The sequence below is a fragment of the Myodes glareolus genome, chromosome 10 (assembly GCF_982192425.1).
Source record: "Myodes glareolus chromosome 10, mMyoGla1.1, whole genome shotgun sequence".
Lineage (NCBI taxonomy): Eukaryota > Metazoa > Chordata > Mammalia > Rodentia > Cricetidae > Myodes > Myodes glareolus.
Window position 1 is genome coordinate 26,647,520 of NC_142035.1, and position 19,113 is coordinate 26,666,632.

Genomic DNA, 19,113 nt, shown 5'->3' on the forward strand with positions numbered 1-19,113 from the left:
ATAAACTCATCAGTCAAAGGAAACATTAAATTTAACAAAAGCTTAACCAAAAATATCCAGGAAATATGGGATACCATGAAAAGGCAAAACCTAAGAATAATAGGTATAGAAGAAGGAGAAGTTCAACTCAAAAGCACAGAAAATATAATTAACAAAATCATAGAAGAAAACTTTCCCAACCTAAAGAAAGATATGCCTGTGAAGATACAAGAAGCTTACAGAACACCAAACAGACTGGATCAGAAAAAAATCCCCTTGATACATAATAATCAAAACACTAAACATAATACTCCTGTATTGCTGGCGGGAATGCAAGCTGGCACAGCCTATCTGCATATCAATATGGTAATTTCTCCGAAAATTAGGAAACAACCTTCCTCAAGACCCAGCAATACCTCTTTTGGGTGTATATCCAAAGGATGATCAATCGTGCCACAAGGACATGTGCTCAATGCTGTTTATAGCAGCATTATTTGTTATAATCAGAACCTGGAAACAACCTAAATGACCCTTGGCTGAAGAATGGATAAGGAAAACAATGGAGTACTACATAGCAGAAAAAAATAACATCTTGGAATTTGCAGGCAAATGGATAGAGCTAGAAAACATCATTTTGAGTGAGATAATCCAGACCCAGAAAGAAAATTATCACATGTACTCACTCATAAGTGATTTTTAAACACAAAGCAAAGAAAACCAGGCTACAAATCACAATCCCAGAGAACCTAGACAACAATGTGGATACTAAGAGAGACTTACATGGATTTAATCTACATGGGAATTAGGAAAAGACAAGATCTCCCTAGTAAATTGGGAGCATGGGGACCTTGGGAGAGGGTTGAAGAGGAGGGGAGAGGCAGGAAGGGGAGCAGAGAAAAATGTAGAGATCAATAAAAAACAATAAAAAAACCTACAAAAGAAATAAAGAGCATTAGATATAATGTTTCTTGTTTCTCGCAGAAAGGGAAGATCACTTTGAGAGAAGACTATTTCCTCTTCCTTATCCATTTCATTCCTGATGCACAGTGCAGAAGGCAGTGGCAGCTCATTCATTTGAACAAATCCATGCACAGTATAAGGAGGTTTAGAGCTCTGGGCTCAACCTGCCATCTCTGCACTCAATGAGTCTCTGGTTCAGCCACACCACTGGAACCTTTCTCCTTCTTCCCTTGGACTTGCAGGAGAATGTAACCATTTGTTATCTCCCCTAGTTCTTCATGGGAGCGGATGCAACTTGTTTCCCAAGCTGTAATCTCAGAATTAATGTATAAAGATGTTTAGCTCTGTTCTTTCCTCCTGCCCTTTATCATGAGAGAGTTGATTGTCCAAGGTCATTGGAAGCCCCTGTGTGGCTCAGAGATTGCTGGGATGTAACATCTCAGGCTTTTGTAGGATAAAGAAAAATCTTGTAAAAGAATTTAATAATATCCAAGCATCTATCCAGTCTACCCAGCAGGAATAAACAGGACTTAGGGAGACAAAAGCCTTACAGTGTAGTCCCTGAAGGATTTCAGGACTCACTTCCTAGAAGTGAGTATGTTGGTTAGCCAGGGCTTAGTGTCCGAAAAGACTACCAGTCCCCAACTCCCACCCTGGTTACTTCAGTTGGACCAGAAAGATAGGTAATGGTGGCCGAGGAAATGAAATGTAGAGACTGGCAGTGGCAGTCTTCAGCTGGGCCAGTTCAAGGCCCCAACAAGTTGCAATGAACAATTGAAGATGGTGGACTCTGTCTGGTTCAGTTCAATTCAGCTCCAGGGACTGCCTCACCAGGAGAGCTGGCCCAGACCTGTTACCCTTCTCCCTAGCAAACTTTGCAATTTTAGGGACCCCTTAAGTCCTGTACATATTCTTGAATCATGTGTTTACTTATAACAGACTGATTTTTTGATAAAATGGGTTTCCAGGAAGAGCACACTGGTCTTCTGGAAGTTTCCACCCTAGAGGAGGCACAGAGGAGAGGGTGACAAAAAGAGATAAAAGCTCCATGTCTGCCAGGGTCAGCACCATTGCTGTTTGGCTCAGCTGGCCCTTTTCCTAGAGAGTGCATTGTGACCTCCTCGGCTGAGTTCATGAAACCCCTAGCTGTTTGCTCTACTGCTGTGTCCTGTCTGAATTCTTCTCTTTTGGGAGAATGGGAATGAAGACTGCTTCTGGAGTCTAGAGTGGAGAAAACGCAAGACTGCCTTGTCCTAGCTAGCTTTTATCATAGCAGAGCTATGATAAAAAAAAATGACCAAAAACAACTTGGGAAGGGTTTATTTGTCTTTCAGGTTCACAGTTCATTATTGCAAGATATTTGATTATACTGTGAAGTTATATTACTGTGATTGGTTTAATTAAAAGCTGAATGGTCAATAATTAGCTAGACAGGATTTCCAGGCACAGAGGATGCTGGAAAAAAAGGTGGAGATGTCAGGAGATGCAGAGGAAGCAAGTCATGTAGGAGATGAGGTGACAAGCCATGAGCCACATAATGGATATGGGTTAGTTTAAATTATAGGAGCTAGCTAAAAATAAGCCTAACTTATCAACTGAACTTTCCTAATTAATAAGAAGTCTCTGTGTGGTTATTTGGGAGCTGGCAGGAAGGATGGAGAAAGGACTCCTTACAGTCCATCATTGAGGGAAACCAAGGAAGGAATTCAAGGCGGGGCTATGGAGGCAGGAGCTGAAGCAGAGACCATAGAGAATGCTACTTACTGGCTCTCTCTCTCTCTCTCTCTCTCTCTCTCTCTCTCTCTCTCTCTCTCTCTCTCTCCTTAGCTATCTTACTTATTCAGCCTAGGGATGACATTGCCCACAGTGGGCTGGGTCCTTCTATGTCAATTAACATTCAAGAACATGATCTACAGACAGGCCCATAGACCAGTCTGATGGACGTAATTCCTTAACTGAGGTTTTCTCTTCTCAACTGTGTCGAGTTGACCACCAAGATTAGCCACACACACACCTTGTAACAGGAAGTTCTAAGGCTGAGTGGGGACATATCATTAAGATTCTGTGACGCCAACTCCAGGACGAGATCTAAGGCTGCTATCAGCAGTGGCAATGAAGGGCAGTCTGTAGTTAAGAAGGTTGTAAAGAGATTGAAGACTGGTGATCATGGCCGTGGGACTCTGTAGGCTCTGTAGGTGTAAGCCCAATTAGTTTGCTCCACATTGGTGGCAAAGCCTTAGATTTCTATAGACTTCCATTTTCTGTGTATTTTGAATGTTCAGGGAGCCAGACTACTGAGTTTTGGGTTGAGTTTTACAGGTCCTGGGCTCTAATCTGCTCACTAATGAGACTGAATCGTAGAGAGAGAATGTGATTCGTTCTAAGGTCACACAACTAAGTGGCACAACACAACACTGGGACAGTGACTGGACAATTTCAACTCTAGCTTTCTTGGCTTCAATGCCAAAGTTCTTGTGAAAACTGCGAGCCCATTTCTTTGATAGAGAATATTTTGCCATGCAGTGGTGGCAAACACCTTTAATCCCAGCGCTCAGAGACAGAGGCAGGCCAATCTCTGTGAGGGATTAAATCTCTTAAATTGTTTTAAACTAGCTCATCTAAGTTATGTTAGAATTCTGATAGCTGTGGATAGTTACCCTCGATGATGTAAGACTTCAAAGTGTGTGTGTGTTTACAAGTGTTTGGATTTGTGTGATTGTGTGTGTGGAGCCTTGTGTTTTGAGACAGGGGCTCTCACTTGCTGGCCAGTGACAGTGAGCACCAGGGCTTCCGAGTGCCTGCCTCCTTTTTCCTAGCACAGGGGTTGTAAGTATGTATCACCACGACTTTCTTTCAGATTTTTTTTTTTTTTGAAACAGCTGTGTCACTATGAAACCTTGGCTGTTCTGGGACTCCCTATGTAGATCTGGCTGGCCTCAAACTCACAGAGATCCACTTGCTTCTGCCTCCTGAGTGCTGGGGTTAAAGGCGTGCACCACCACACCCCGTTTCTGCCTCTATTATGTAGATTCTGGTGATCATACTTGGGGCCTCATGCTTGTGTGGCAAAAGCTTTACCAGAAAAGCTACCAATGTAGGACTTTGTAGAGCGTGGCAAGAAGTGTGGAGTGTAGAGGATTTTTAAATATATTAACATTTTAAATATAATATTTTAGTTGATTATTTAAAAATTTTACACACGCATATGATGAATTTGATTGTATCCACCCCTACTTCCCCTGATTTCTCTTAGATCCACTTCCCACCTCCCTACCGTCCTCCCAGCTTCAGGTCCTTCCTTCTTTGTTTAAAAAAATATACATTTTATTATTGTGTGTATGTGGGTGTTTTGGTTGCATGTATGCCTGTGTGTCACGTGCATACAGTGCTTACAGAGGCCAAAAGAAGGCGTGGGATCTGCTGGAACTGGACGGTTGTGGACTGTCATGTGGATTCTAGGAGCTCAAGTGGGTTATTCTGGAAGAGCATTCAGTGTTCTTAAACACTGAGCCATCTCTCCAGCCCCACCTTTTAAAAAACAACCCAATGAATCCTATTTGTGCCGCCCATAGACTCCTGGATGTGCAGCCGTTCACCGGAGCACAGTCAATCTAGCAGGTACCACACTCTGAAAGACAACTGATCACCCCCCTCCCCCTGCCCCAGCAGCTCTCAACTGGGAACAGCTTCTCATTTAGCGGGAGGGGCTCATAAGTTCTTTTCCCTCCAGAGTAGAGGATTCTGGGCAGAACTGACAGAAACCGACATATACTTCTACCCTGACCATCGGATTTAATCTTGCTGGTCATTGAGCGGATAAAGGGAGTGTCTGTGTAGGAGTATGTGGTCAGTATTGTGGGTGTAGAGGCCTAGCCACAGGGAAGGCAGCTGGCTCAGGGCAGACTGTACACACAGGTCTCTGAGGACAAGAGTGCCAGCTGGATACAAGGATCCAGAACTTTCTCCCACTGCCCAGTACCTTTCCAGACAGCCAACGCCTCGGGATTCCCAAAGTCATGAGGACTGCAGTGTTAGCTATGGCTCTGCTGCTGCTGCTGTCCCAGGTCATTCCAGGTAACCTAGGGCCCTTCAGCGGGACAGAGCTGGAGAGTGGGTCTGGCCGCGTATTTAGGGCCTGAGTGGGTGACCGGATGTCTGGGGCAGTGGGAAGAGTCTCAGATCTTGGGATTAGAACCTGCGAGTCAGGTTACTCCTTTGCATTTATGTTTTCTCGGTTTTGATTTTTACGTGATAAATTTGACTAAAAGGCCAAGGCTGGGCACACTGAAATTTTGGTGTGCAACAAAAGCAGCTTCTTCATTTTCTGTAATTCGTCCGAGAGTCCCCAGGAACTTCCATTCTGCTAGTAGAAGTTGGGAGTTAGATGTCCAGGGATTACATATAAACCTGGAAGCCAATTTCATCTGTCTCTTATGATTTGTGATACAAGTCTGCCTTGGAGAAATGACTAGGCCGCCAGGACTTCTTCAATCCCCCCTTTATTCTGCCCACAATAGCAGATGGATTCAGGAGACAGTGGATACATCAAGACTCAGTTAAATATGATTTATTTATTTAACTTGAATTTTCAAGGCAAGGTTTCTCTGTGCAATAGCCTTGACTGTCCTGGGATTCACTTTGTAGACCAGTCTGGTCTTGAACTCACAGAGATTAGACTAATGGTTCTAAGCCGCATGCTAAATCTGTTGCTGCCATCCTTCCTATTGCAGTCCAAGCTCCTAGTCTCGGGCAGTGTGAGAGTCTTTGATCTGAGGAGTCGATCTTTCTGATAGAGCCCTTCTTGTCCTTGGTAGCGTCTTCTGTCTCTGGTGTCACAGAATGCTTGCTTCACACTTGTTTTGTAATTTCCTGATCAAAACTAGTTTCCATGCTTCCAACTTCCAAGAATTGGTTACTAATTTCTACTGGCTGCTCAGTGTCTCTAAGCTTTGCAGTGTCCATAAACGGAGGGAAATCTATTAAAATCAAACACTCATGGATTCCTACTGATATTTCAGATTCGGATTCAAATTTACAACCTACCTCTATATTCTTTTCTTTTTTTTTTCCCGCAGTGGTGGTGATGGAACCCAGTGCCCTGTGGGTGGGAGGAATCTGCCACTGAGTTATGCACCTGGCCTGCTGGGGAAGAGGGACTATACCCTACTTCCTTATTTCACTCTCTCTTACCACAAACACCTCTGCGGTAACATGTTCTCAAGCCATGGACAACTTCTGCTCATGTTCTCAGTATACTTCCGTCTTCATAGTGTGCTGTAGGGCTCTTTCATCAGAACACATGGCCACTGAGTCTTTTATGTACTCATTTTATTTTTATATTTTTGTCATTCATGCTGACCAGGCACTCTGTCACCGAGCTCTGATGGCCTGACTTTAAGTTGTCATTTAGTTTGTGTTTCTATAAGGCACTGCGTATTTAACAGTTAATTCTCTGTGTGATTTACTGGTCTGGAACTCTTGCCCCATCAGAGTCTGTAGGAAAGGCAATATTTGTTCAGCTTCAGATGTGAACAGTTCCTTGCTGGCCTTTGTCCTTGGAAGGCAGGAGTATCTTAAATACAAGACACCAACCTTTATTCTAGCATAAAGCATTATCATCAATAAGTTTTAGTCTAGCCCTGCCCTCTCATGGAGAGGGGTGTGTGTGTGTGTGTGTGTGTGTGTGTGTGTGTGTGTGTGTGCACGCGCGCAGCCTGATTGCCCAAAACATTTTTGTTTTTTTTGTGTAATGTCCAGTGATGTTGCTACAATCACCCCGTTTTGGTTCAGCTCTCTCAGGCACACTCTATGCCCTTTTGGCATGCCTCTCAAGTACTTCTCCATTGGAGGAAATGTTATTGAACATAGTTTGATGTGTCTGTTGTGTCTCCTTTGTTTTACTTAGTAAAATTCAACACCCTTGGGTATGTTGAATCTCTTACCAATGGCTGGCACTTTCCACGGCTTATTCTTATTCGATTTTATTTCTAGTGTCTGGTGGTCTAGTGGTTAGGATCCATTCTTCCTTGTTTTTTATTAAAATACTTTATATTTTTTGAGAATTTCATGCACAATGCTTTATGTAATTTCCACCTCTTTTCTCCTCGTTCCAACTCCCACTGTGTCCCCAACACTCGATCTTGAATTTATGATCCCTTCATATGTATGTATGTGAATATATCTATATTCTACTGGATGTGGTCATTCATACAGTACTGCTCATATGCTTGCGTGTTTAGAGTTGACCATCTGTGGTAACTTATCAGGGAGCTCATCTCTGGAGAAAACCGATTCTCCCCCTCTCAGCGGCCAATTATTGCCTGTGGCTCTTCATCTAGAGGGTGGGGCCTGGGGAGCTTTTCCCCATCCACACTGCCATATCTATTGGTGAGGTCATGCAGGGCTTGTATGCAGCCATATTGTTAGGGTTTCATGGGAATAGCATCTCAGCCATGTCTAGAAGACAGCAGCAGCCAGTGGCCTGGTCCTCTGCCTCCTACGGTCTTTCCTCTTCTCTCCTGTAATATCCCCCAAGTGTTGGCTGGATGGGTACTATAGATATAGTAACTGGGCCAGACTCCCTATGACCATTAATTCTCTGTGTTTTGACCAGTTGTGGGCTTTTCTTCTTTATTTCAATATCCTTTCAACTTTGCTTTCTCTTACGCCATTAGCTTTCACTTTTGACTAATGTGTTCTTTCTAGTTCAGTTTTTTCCTCGTAAAATAACTCAGACTGCTCAATCTTTGATGAGGTTCTATCATTTCACAGCTAGATTTATTTAATATTAATGGTTTTGCACAAATTAATTAATAATTAGTTTTATTTTACATTTTTATTTTCATTTCTTTTGAGACAGGGTCTTATGTAGCCGGAGCTGGTCTCAAACTCACTGTGTGTCATTGAAGATGCCCTTAAACTCCTGATCCTCCTGTCCCCAACTTTTGAGTGCCGAGATTACAGATGTGGCCATCATTCCCAGTCTATGTTATGCTAGGGCTGGAGCCCAGGGCTTCAAGCATGCTAGGCAAGCCCCAACAGAGCTACCCCCTCTACACTACAGCAGAGGCATCTCCATTTTCTTGAAGAAAAGAGGGAACAGATTCTTAAGAAGGAAGCCACCATCTCAGGGTCTACCAGCTGATTTGGGAGACAGACAGATTTCAAGTCCAGGGTATAGATTTTGATGTTCGTGTTAGTCTCATAAGACACTGTGCTGTTAACTCTTGCCATCCACTACACTCCCAAGGGAGCGTTTATGAAGGCTGAGATTGGGATGCAGTGCCCACAGAGAAAATGAGATGGTATGGATGGTATGACCTTCCTAAACCCCTAGAGGTGACAGCTCCTTCCATGCCTTCTCTCTGCTCTCTACCTGGAACCGTGAGTCTGATTCAGGTGTCCTTGTTTTCACCCTGGACTAGGGAACCCTGAAAGGTGCTGGAAATCACAAGGTGCCTGCCGCGAAGAATGCACCAAGCACGAAAAGTTCTACATCTTGTGCTGGAGTGGCAAAATGTGCTGTGTGAAGTCCCAGAAGGTGCCACAGCTGTCCCAGGATTTGGATTAGCCCTGTAAAGCCCGAGGTGACAAAAATGAAGGTGGACCCACCCGGAGTCTGACCTCGGCTGTTTCCCGAGCTTCATTAAAGCAGCACTGTGTGACTTCCGTGTTTGCGTCTTTGTGTGCGTAGCCAGACGTCAGCAGAAGGCATGTGGTAAAGGGTGCATCTGTGCGGTTAGTTCACCTTTCCTAGGAGCTCCGTGTCTGTGGGGCTAACAAACTGCGGGGCAAACATATTCAGAGCAAGTGTCAACTTTACTGGTGCAGGCTACCTTTTTGTGTTGTTTGTAAACGATATATTCAAGAACTATATACATGGCATTTACACTGTATTAGGAATTATAAGTAATCTAGACATGATGTAAGTATAATCATTCCTTGTGGTCTATGGTTCTGCAATCCCCGAAAATGCCAAAATATGTGTACCCCCAATTCTCTCACATATAGTATTATACTGTTTGTGTGTAACTTATCCACACCCCCAGGTGCTTAATTTGTTACATATATTATTAGTGCACATTGATTTGCAAGATAGTGGACTTTATTGTGACATTTTCATCTGGCATACAGTATGTTTTGATCATGTTCACCCTCGCTTATTTCTTACACTTTTCCCCGAACCCCTTTTACTTCCCTAATAATCCCTTTTCAATATTTGCGTCATTTTTATTTTCTTCTTAAGATTCCACACATGAGAGAAAGCATGCTTGTCTTCCCAAGCCTGGGTTGTTTCACTTAACAAGACAATCTCTCCTGCTTCCCATTCTCCTTTAAATGGAATGGTTTGATCCTCATGATTGACAAACACTTCATTTTCTATGTAGTCCACAGCCCCACCCCCACTTCCTTACATTTGGTTTCTGACATAAGGTCTTACTCTGTAAGTGAGTTCGGGCTACCCTGGAACTCACTCTGCAATTCAAGGTGCCTTGAACTTATGGCACGCCTCCTGCTTCAGCCTCCAAGGAGTGGTGATTGCCAGTATGAGTCACTAGGCCCGGCCAGTCCACATACTCTTCATTCATTCCTACGATGTCTTCGTGACTGGGCTACCGAGTGCAGGGCTGTGATAACCACAGATACGCAGGAAGCAGTAACACTTGCTGATCTGTCTTCCTTCGGACTGTGCTCAGGACTAGGATTTTTTTAAAATATTTATTTATTATGTGTACAGTATGCCTGCAGGCCAGAAGAGGGTACCAGATCTTATTATAGATGCTTGTGAGCCACCATGTGGTTGCTGGGAATTGAACTCAGGACCTTTGGAAGAGCAGGCAGTGCTCTTAACCGCTGAGCCATCTCTCCAGCTCTCTAGGATGTTTTTTTCAGCTCTATTTATAACTGTTTGCAGTAGTTTCATATGTATTTCAATGAAAATGTAATTTATATTCTCAGAAGCAGGATTTAAGAATTCTGTTTCCCTTTCACCCTCTCCAGGATTTTTATTTTTCTTCAATGATTGCATTTTCTTTTGGGGGAGGCGATGTTCAAGACAGGGTTTCTCTGTGTAATAGCCCTAGCTGTCCTGGAACTCACTTTTTAGACCAGTCTGGCCTTGAACTTACAGAGATCTGCTGCCTCTGCCTCCTGAGCATTGTGTCACCACCACCATCTGACTGATTGCCATTTTTAATACAGAACGGAGAGATGTCTGACAGAGGATTTGTATCCAGAATATATAATAACTCAAAAAGAAGAAAAATTACCAATAATTACATGAAAAAAATGACCAACATCTTTAGCCATCAGGGAAGTGTAAACTCAAATCCCTTGTGTGTTCTGTCATCTCTGTTACTTGTCAGGCCCGATGGAATGGAAACACACAGAAGTGGTGTAGAAATGACCGTATATATAGCCAGGAAAGCTGGATCTACTACATATTAGGGGCAGCGCAAGCTTTTAATCTCAGCCATTCCGTAACATGTCTTTAAAGGGTTAATGAGGTCGAAAGGTCAAGTAAAGTCTTGAGTACTTACACTGAATGGCGTGGTGATGACTGACACCTGCATTGTGAAAGGGTTAGCACAACTCGGTTAAAAAAGGGTTTAGGAGACAGTCAGTCATGGAGAGGAAGACATCACTGGCCAAAGGGCCTCTAAAGTCCACAAGCAGTGTGAGGTGAGTGTTGATATTCACTTCCTTCTCCCCGAGGCAACTGCCTCGTTTTTTAGTGTGGGACACCATGGAATGACGCCACTCACATGCAGGATGAGCCTTTCTGCCTCCGTTAAGGCTCTCTGGAGACTCCGTCAGAGACACATCCATTATTCCTCCTCAATGCCCCATGCTTCCTTAATCCAGTAAAGCTGGCTCTCAAAATTAACCCTCCCAAGTATACTGCTCATCCACCTGACAGCCAAACCCACAACATTCCATCTCTGGTCGTCAAAGCCTCATGACCATGTCATAAAGCAAAATGTGTTTAGTTTATCTGCAAGAGTCCCCGCATCTGAACCCAAGGGTGCTTGCCATGCCTGATGACCTGTGTTTGATTCCTAGGATCCACACGATAGGAGGCAAGAAGCAACTTCCCACGGCGGACCTCTGGCTTTCATGCTCGAACTTAGCACAGGCGTGCACATAAACAAACAACAAAGAAATAAATGTAAATTAACTTTTGAGCAGACTTTTCTGTCCTTCAATTTGCAGCTCAGCTGGGGTTGTGGCTCCATGTTGTCTTGCCTGTAATTTCCTGACTGAAGAGTTTTGCTGTTTGGTGCTGACGCTGTAGCAGAAGAGCGAGCTCTGGAGAGTTCCCCTGTCAGCCACCTGGTCTGACCTTGGTGATTACATAGCTCACTAGCAACAGCAGTGTCGCGGCCACATCCAACCATGAGAGGACCAGAGTGCAACCCTGCACTAGGCTTAGGAGCCCAGAATGACCATATAACGAAAACCCCGAGAGTGGCTGAAATTCCAGCTCTGTATGCCTGTACGCGGGAGAGAACTCTGGAGGCGATCTCTAGTTGGTGTTTATTTAACAGCCATTTCTTGAGTATTTTTCAAAGGTTATGGAGCTTATTTTAAAATGCTTGTTTTGCTGGATGTGGTGGTAGCCCTTGGGAGGTAGAGGCAGGAAGATCAGGAATTTGAGGCCAACAGGGCTACTGAGACATTGTCGCAAAACAACCAGACACGTGAGATGACTTGTTTTAGGACAGGAACTCTCAAGCCCTTCCCCTCCCCAGCATCTTTGTCCTGGGCCTACAGGTAACTGGATATAAGTTGATTGTCTGCTTCTCTATTTTTTCTATTTGCTTTTACAGTGGCCGCGCAGTTTTTGTGGGTATGAGTTAGAAAAGTCGACCCCTAGAAGAGGGAAGCATTATCTGCCCCAGGAGGTCAGTGGCTGATTCTGGGGAACAAGACAAAGGAAGGATTAAGGAGTGAAGTCTCCGGATGGGGAGGCTGAAGTGATAGGAAGCCACGGGAGACCTGGCCAGAGGGCCAGGGAGTGTAAGGAAGTGATAACCTTCGGAATGCGCCCAGATAAAATGTTAGCATCACTGTCTCCCATCTTCCACGGGGCCCCAACAATTACTCTGTGTCCACTCCAGACACAAAAGACGGGGGTGGGGGGGTGGCCTTGACTTCAATTCTGGGTAAGCAATCTGAGCCTTAGACTTTCAAAGCTTGAAAATGTCCAAAATGAATTGGAAGATGTGCAGTTAGGAGTCTGTGTCTCTGGCACTGGGTCTAAACTATGCTCATGAGGGACGTAAGCCAGGGGGACACTAGGGAAGGAGAGGGACCAGCAGCAGAGACGCCGAGGAGTCAGGAAGGTGAGCTCTGAATGTTAGCGGCAGTGGTGGTTAGCTTCCAGGGCCCTGGCTGTCCTAGGAGGCTGGTCTTGAACTCACAAAGACCCACCTGCCTCAGCCTCCTGAGTGCTGGATTAAAAGTGTGGGGCAGTCAGGTCAAAGTCTTTAGCACCTTCTGTAGTGGGAGACGAGTGTTCTTTCCACAAACACACAGAGGGCAGAGAGACTCCCAGATGGAAAGAATGTCAGAAGCCGAGTTTGAAGAGGAGCCATGACCACTGAGCAAACAGTGCTACCAGCACTGTTTCCCTTTGCCCGAGCCAGGCCTGGCATAGATGCCTTGGGCACAACAACAAAGGCTGACTACTGGGGTACCATTACTCTTGGGGAACTTTCAGACTAATGCTTTCTAAAATGTCACCCCTTGGCCGCATGTCTCATTGCACCCTAGTCCTAGCCAAGGGTGACCCTCCCACTTTTGCCATGATGGGTATGAAACCCAGGACCCTTGGCCTTCCACGCACTAGGCACTGTTCTGAACTACGACTTCGGCCCTAGGCGGCAGCTTCTCTCACTAAAGACAAGGTGTTCTTGTCTTTAGACCAAGATTGGTGTGTATTTTTTTCTTACTTTCTTTTTATTCATTCTTTGTGTCTGTCACATCATGCCTCTCAATCCCATTCATTTCCCCGTCCCTTCGCATCTGCCCTCTACTCTTGCAACCCCTCTCCCCGATAAAATAAAAATTTAAGAGGAAAAAAATGGCAAAGAGGAAAAACCTCGCCATGGAAGCTGCGGTGTGGCACAGTGAGTCACGCAGTAAACGGTTTTGTCCCTGTATCTTCACCTGAATGTGTTACTGGTCTGCTTCGAGTCCTCTGGTTTCTGCTACACTATTGTTGCTGGGTGCTAGCTGGGACTCCTCTTGGGTATCCTGTTGTTGCCCTGTGTTGTGGAGATCCTGCAGCTTTGGATTTCCACCAGTCCCTTCATATGCTTCAGCAATTACAGATGGGGTGGTGGTTGGGGTAGGCCAACTCATAACCCTGGTTCTGGTCCTGGGTAGGTGCCACGTTGGTCATCCCACCAGCTCTCCCTTGACCTCACCACCAGGGTGAGCTCTCCAGCATTGCCCCAGCTAGTTCACCCCTTCCTGCAATAAGCAAGGGGTGAGGCTAGTTCTCCTGCGTTCACACCCTCAGGGTTAGCTCCTACACCTGGGCTGTCAGGGTCAGCTCTGCTGTGCTGCCCAGGTGGGGGCTGCAGCTGGTAAGGGGGAGAGTCAACTCCCTCGCTCACCACAGGTGGTAGGGGCAAGGAAGTAGGGTGTCGTTCCCTTGCCCTCTCCACCAAGTGGCAGACGCAGGGGGTGTGGTCAGCTGTTCCACTCTCCTACCCTCAGGGCCAACTCACCTGAGCCTCTGCCAGCTGGGTCAGCTCCACCACGCTGCCCAGGTGAGCATCAGGGTCCACTTTCCCGAGTGCTGCAGGTGGCAAGGGGTGAGAGGGGCGAGGGGAAGAGGGCATCTTTCACCCATGCCACCACACGGCACACGAGAGGGGCATGACCTGCTCTTAAGATTGGGGTGTATTAATAATACTGTGAACGTGTGTTTACTGTGTTTTTTTTAAAATAGTGTGGAAAAGGGACAAACTAAGAATTTAACAGAGGGGCTGAGGATGGCTTAGTGGTGTTCGCTGCTCTTGCTGATGTCCTGGATTCCAATCTCAGCATTCACATATGAGCTCACAACCCTCTGGAACTCCAGCTCCAGGGGTTCAGACACCCTCTTCTGGCCTCTTCTGGTGCCAGGCAAGCACACAGTGCACGTACATACATTCAGGCAAAACACTTACACATATAAAATAAACACAAATAAATCCTTACAAGACTGTCATGTAGTATCTGCCTGTGATTTTTCTCTGTTTTATTTGAGTAGGCATAGTGAAAACATCATCCATTCCTGCTCTGTCTGAAGGAGAAGTCAGACCTTGTGTTCTGAGTGGCCTTCCTTTTTTAATTGGGAAACTGAAAATGTGTGTGTGTGTACGTGCGGTGCGTGTATGTGTGCATGTATATGCGTGCGTGCATGTGCACATGTTCCGGGAGCAGCCAAGACTGCTCCTTGCCTGCCCACTCTCTTCGTTAGGAATACCTAGGCACAAGGAAGCCATTTCAGGTGGATGTCCTCTCAGGCATGACCGCCTGATCAGGGATTCTCAAAGAGGAATTGTCTGCTTCAGGTTATCCTGTGGACTGTGGCTGCATCTGTAGGGGATGCCCTTGACTGATGGGGGAAGGCCCATTCCAAATGCGGATGGCATGGTCTGGTAACAACCCAGATTGAAAAAGGGAAGGGAGAAGGAAGGTCGTTTGCTGTTGACTCCTTTGCTGACATTGGAACCAGCTTCTTCTGCCTCCAACACGGACTGAAGACCAGTGATTCTCCAGAAACCCATGAGGCCATTGGTACTAGTGGTCACCCAGCCTCGTGGGACAAGCAACTATTGGCTTCTCACCCTCTCAGCTGCCAGGTAGTTGGTTCCTTGTATTTTGTAACTCAATATAGTAAATCCACATCTAAAAGACAAGCTTGCATATTTGCCCTTCTCTTTGGTTTCTAGAGCACCCCAGTTAAGACATGGAGGCTGGGACTCCCTGAGATGAGCGAGGGGGTGGGTTTGACTGTGGACGGCGGAGCTGTGGTGAGAGGGAGCAGCCTGTGCTTTGGTGGAACTTCACGGACAAGCAATCCTGCAGCCTCTTAGAACCTCCCAGGGAGCAGTCAGAGGGCCTTAGCCATACCCTGATTCCGAGAAGCAAAGAGACAAACACCAAAGTTGCTGCATCCCAGCAGACTTGGTTCTAGAAGCTGACGAGTGTCAGCAAGGGCGTGGAGAAAGGACAGAGAAGCAGACAGGTACAGAATCGCCGGGGGCAGGTGGGCCTTGAGCACTTGGATGGAGTGGCATTAATTACCTCAGCAACCTGGAATCTCAGCACATTTATTACCCTTAGCACAGGAGGAAGGCTTAGCTAGGCTTGGTGGGAGGTCTCTGTAGGCGTGCAGTCTCAGAAGGTAAACTTCTAGGAGGAGGAAGCTGCAGTTGCAAGTCTTTCCATGTACTGGTCAATTTTGTAAACACTTCTGCTTGGACCAGAGAAAGGCTTTGCCTTTCCAAGTTTCTGGGGGTCAGAGGTCTTGGTCCTCTGACCAAGTCTGTGTCAAATAGGGAATGTATATTCACTCAGGCCTTCATCCCATCTTTACCCATCCACTCAAGGCATTCTTGACTCCCTATCCACGGTCATGGCTAAGGACTGGGATCCATGTTCCTAGACAGGGGAGGTCCTGGGAGATCAAACTGAGAACAGACGTGCATGAATCCAATAATAATGAACAATAAACATCTTACTGGGTTAAAGTAAATAAAATCAATATAGCATTTTCTAAGAGGTGAGGGTGATGGGTTACTCTTAGTGTTTCTCCTACTGTTTTGAAGAATTACAGAAAAAAAGGCCTAGAAGTGTGGCCAGATTGGTAGAACACCTGTAAACTATGTACCAGACCCTGGCTTCAACACTACACACACACACACACACACACACACACACACACATACACACACACAGAGAGAGAGAGAGAGAGAGAGAGAGAGAGAGAGAGAGATTTGTAGACAAAATACTTTGCTCTGAGATCTGTGTCTCTCATGGAGAGGTGCTGATGGAGGGTTGGTTCAGATCCTGGCCTTTCCATGATACTCTCACCATGGTTTCTGAAACCTTGGCCATCCATGTTGTCTCCCCCTGGGCCACAGGCCCCACAGGACCTCGGACAGATAGAATGTGCATGCACAGAGGGGAAGGGTCTTTGTCAGAGACTTCAATTGTTGCGTTCTCATCTCTTTGACATTGTTGTTGACTTAAGGGCTTTGGTGAGAGGAGCCCGTGAAATCAGGCTAAAGTCCGTTGCAGGCCCGTTTGTGGGACCTTGACAGTCAACGTCCTCTCTTCTCCTCCACGTGGGACTCACAGCTGCCCAGACTGGATGGGCGGAGGGTGGGGAGGCCTTCAGAGCCAGCCAGGCCAGGCTGTTCCTGTGTGGGAGACTTTTAAAGTTGGCCCCTGCACTTTGTTCTCATTCTGTCTCCCACAGACACAATGCAGCAATCACTATCAAGTTGTTCTCTGGCCAAAATTCACCTCCTCCATTATTGCCCCAGGTCTTGCCTCCGGTGGCAGCCCCTGCTCCCCACATTTTATCTGCTCCTCCTAACTTTGTCTCACTTCTCCAGCTCAGTAGGAGAATTCCCAAGCCTCTGTCACATTTCAGAGTCACAGGGTATAGTGGAACCAAGGTAGTGGACACCATGTCTAAAGGTCTGAGAACAGAGGTGTTTGCAAACACCTACTCAGTCACCGGCTGTGTGTCTCCACACAAATCACTTGGCAGTATAAACGCACACAGCCACATCCAGCACATATGTCACACACAGGATAGACCTCAATATGTACCATTTGAGCACACACACTTACATGTGCATGCATGTGCACGCGCACACACACACACACACATACAAGCACACATGCAAGCACACAGGCAAAATGTAACTTAAAAATTTAAAAAGAACATAGCAAACCAGGAGGCAGACTCTGCTATCCCCAAATCTAGTGAACTGCTTGGCCCTTGGAAGGGCTCTGTGATCACTCTCATGGCACCAGCCAACACAAGCTATTGATTTTCTATGATCATTTACTCAGTGGAGTAATAGTTACATTTATTAGACTTGCCAATGCTTATTAAATATTATTCTGTATATAAAGCCAGGTTCTAAATATCCCTAGTTCTCCTCAGTGTTGGTCCTTTTATTAAGTCAGACTCTGACTTTTAACAAGCTTTTATTGCCCAGACTAAAGGAAAATATTCTCAGCGTATTCCAGAGCTGGCTTTGGTGGGAATGGGTTCTGGCCGATGGACTGAAAACAGCATGTGCCACTTCTGAAGATTTCCTTCAAAGAAATAGCATCACACTTCACCACACTCCACGATGGTAGGGACTGGAACTGCTCCAGCAGGTGAAACTGAGAATATGTAGAAGGACCCAAGCTCCCTGCTGTCTGCGACACTTCTGCACTTACCTGCACTGCGCACAAAAATAGAAAAAACAAAATCAATGTATATGTTTTGGAATTGTTATTTGGGAGGAAGGCCTATTAAAATAGCTGGATTAATATCTGAATATGACAGGTGAAATCCCATGCTAGGGTTAGAAACCATAAAAATCTGTTCTCTGTTTCTATTATAAAATATCAAACTCTGGAAAGCAAATTCATTAGAACCACCATTTGGGAGACAGAAACTCTTTGATTAGACAACCGCATCTGTTCCATCTCACTAAGGGCCTTGTGGTGGGTGACATCCCAGTGGTGAAGATCACATGGCAGAGCAGCAATCCAGAGATGACCAGTGGTCAAGTTCATTCTTGTTATAACAACCCACTTTTTTGGGATCTAAGCATAGTCCTTTGATGAAGGCTGTTTGTTCATCCCCACCACCCAGACCCAAAATAATCACACAGAAACTATATTATTTGCAATACTGTTTGGCCAATAGCTTAAGCGTATTTCTAGTTCACTCTCACATCTTAAATCAACCCATTTCTATTATTTTATATATTTTACCACAAGGTTTGTGGTTTACTGGTAAGGTTCATTGGTGTTTGTCTCCTCTGACAGTTACATGGCATCTCAGACTCTGCCTACTTTCTCCCAGCTTCAGTTTAGTTTTCCCCACACCTAGCTCTATTCTGCTCTGCTGTAGGCCCAGGCAATTTCTTTATTCATTAACCAATAAAAGCAACACATATACAGTAGGACTTCCCACATCATTTCCCCTTTTCTGTCTAAATAAAAAAGAAGATTTTTAACTTTAACATAATAAAATTACATATGAAAACAGGTATAAAGCAAGAATTAAGTTTACAATATTTATATCTATTTTGTCTTTTATCATAACTAAAGAAAACTATAACTATAAATTTGTTAACTCCACCAAAGACTGCAGAAAGATATAATATTACCTAAGTTAGCAAGCAGTGCAGTGTAAGCAACTTCTAAAACTCTAAAATTGACAGAGACATCTCACTGCCTGGACAGTCACCCAAAGTTCTTCTGTACCATTGGGGTATCCATCTTCATCCTACAGGCCTATAGTATCTGGCAGACTTTTCCCCAAATCAGGAAATTTCAAAGAGAGTTTCGCCTATAGTGATAGTTTGTCAGTCACTTTCTTCTGTGTCCTGCAGAATGTCTAGCAGACTCTTTCATGAAACAAGAACTCCAGAGGATTGTCTCACCTTTAGGCAAGTTCAGCAGTCATTTCTCTGTGGGTCCTGCATGTCCAGTTTATACAGAATAACATTAAGAAGTTCAGGCAAGAGCAGTTTCTTGCCCAAATATCTAGCCAACTTCATAAGAAGCCTCTTTGATGCCCGTCATCCTCTTGAAGTAGCAGTGTGGTTGCCTCAGCCCTAGATACTGACTCTGCCTCTCTGGGCCTTTCAACATGTCAGAGGTAATTCACTGTTAGCTCTGGGATCACTGGGAGGCAGCTGCACACGCCACCTCAACTCTGGTAAGCAATTGGCTCATGCTGCCACCAAGTAACTTGCAGCATGCTGCCCACAAACCCCATTTAAGTGCTCAGCCTCCTGAAAGAGCCAGAATCACCATTTCTTATGCTGAATCAGTAAGCCTTCTCTTAAAGGAGTCATGGTGCTCCTGCCCACCGCCAACAGAGACCATCCCCCCTCCAAAAAAATGTGGCTACTAAGAAACTGCTTAACTCTG

At 45.3% G+C, this 19,113-nt stretch overlaps 1 protein-coding gene across 1 annotated transcript; it reads left to right on the forward strand.

The window, feature by feature from the left end:
- The first annotated feature begins 4,783 nt into the window (after positions 1-4,783).
- Positions 4,784-8,603, forward strand: LOC125407731 (beta-defensin 123-like). The gene is made up of 2 exons (XM_048445523.3): positions 4,784-5,013; positions 8,364-8,603. Exons 1-2 carry the CDS (start codon positions 4,956-4,958, stop codon positions 8,507-8,509), a joined length of 204 nt encoding a protein of 67 aa, XP_048301480.1. The 5' UTR covers positions 4,784-4,955; the 3' UTR covers positions 8,510-8,603.
- Positions 8,604-19,113: the final 10,510 nt, after the last annotated feature.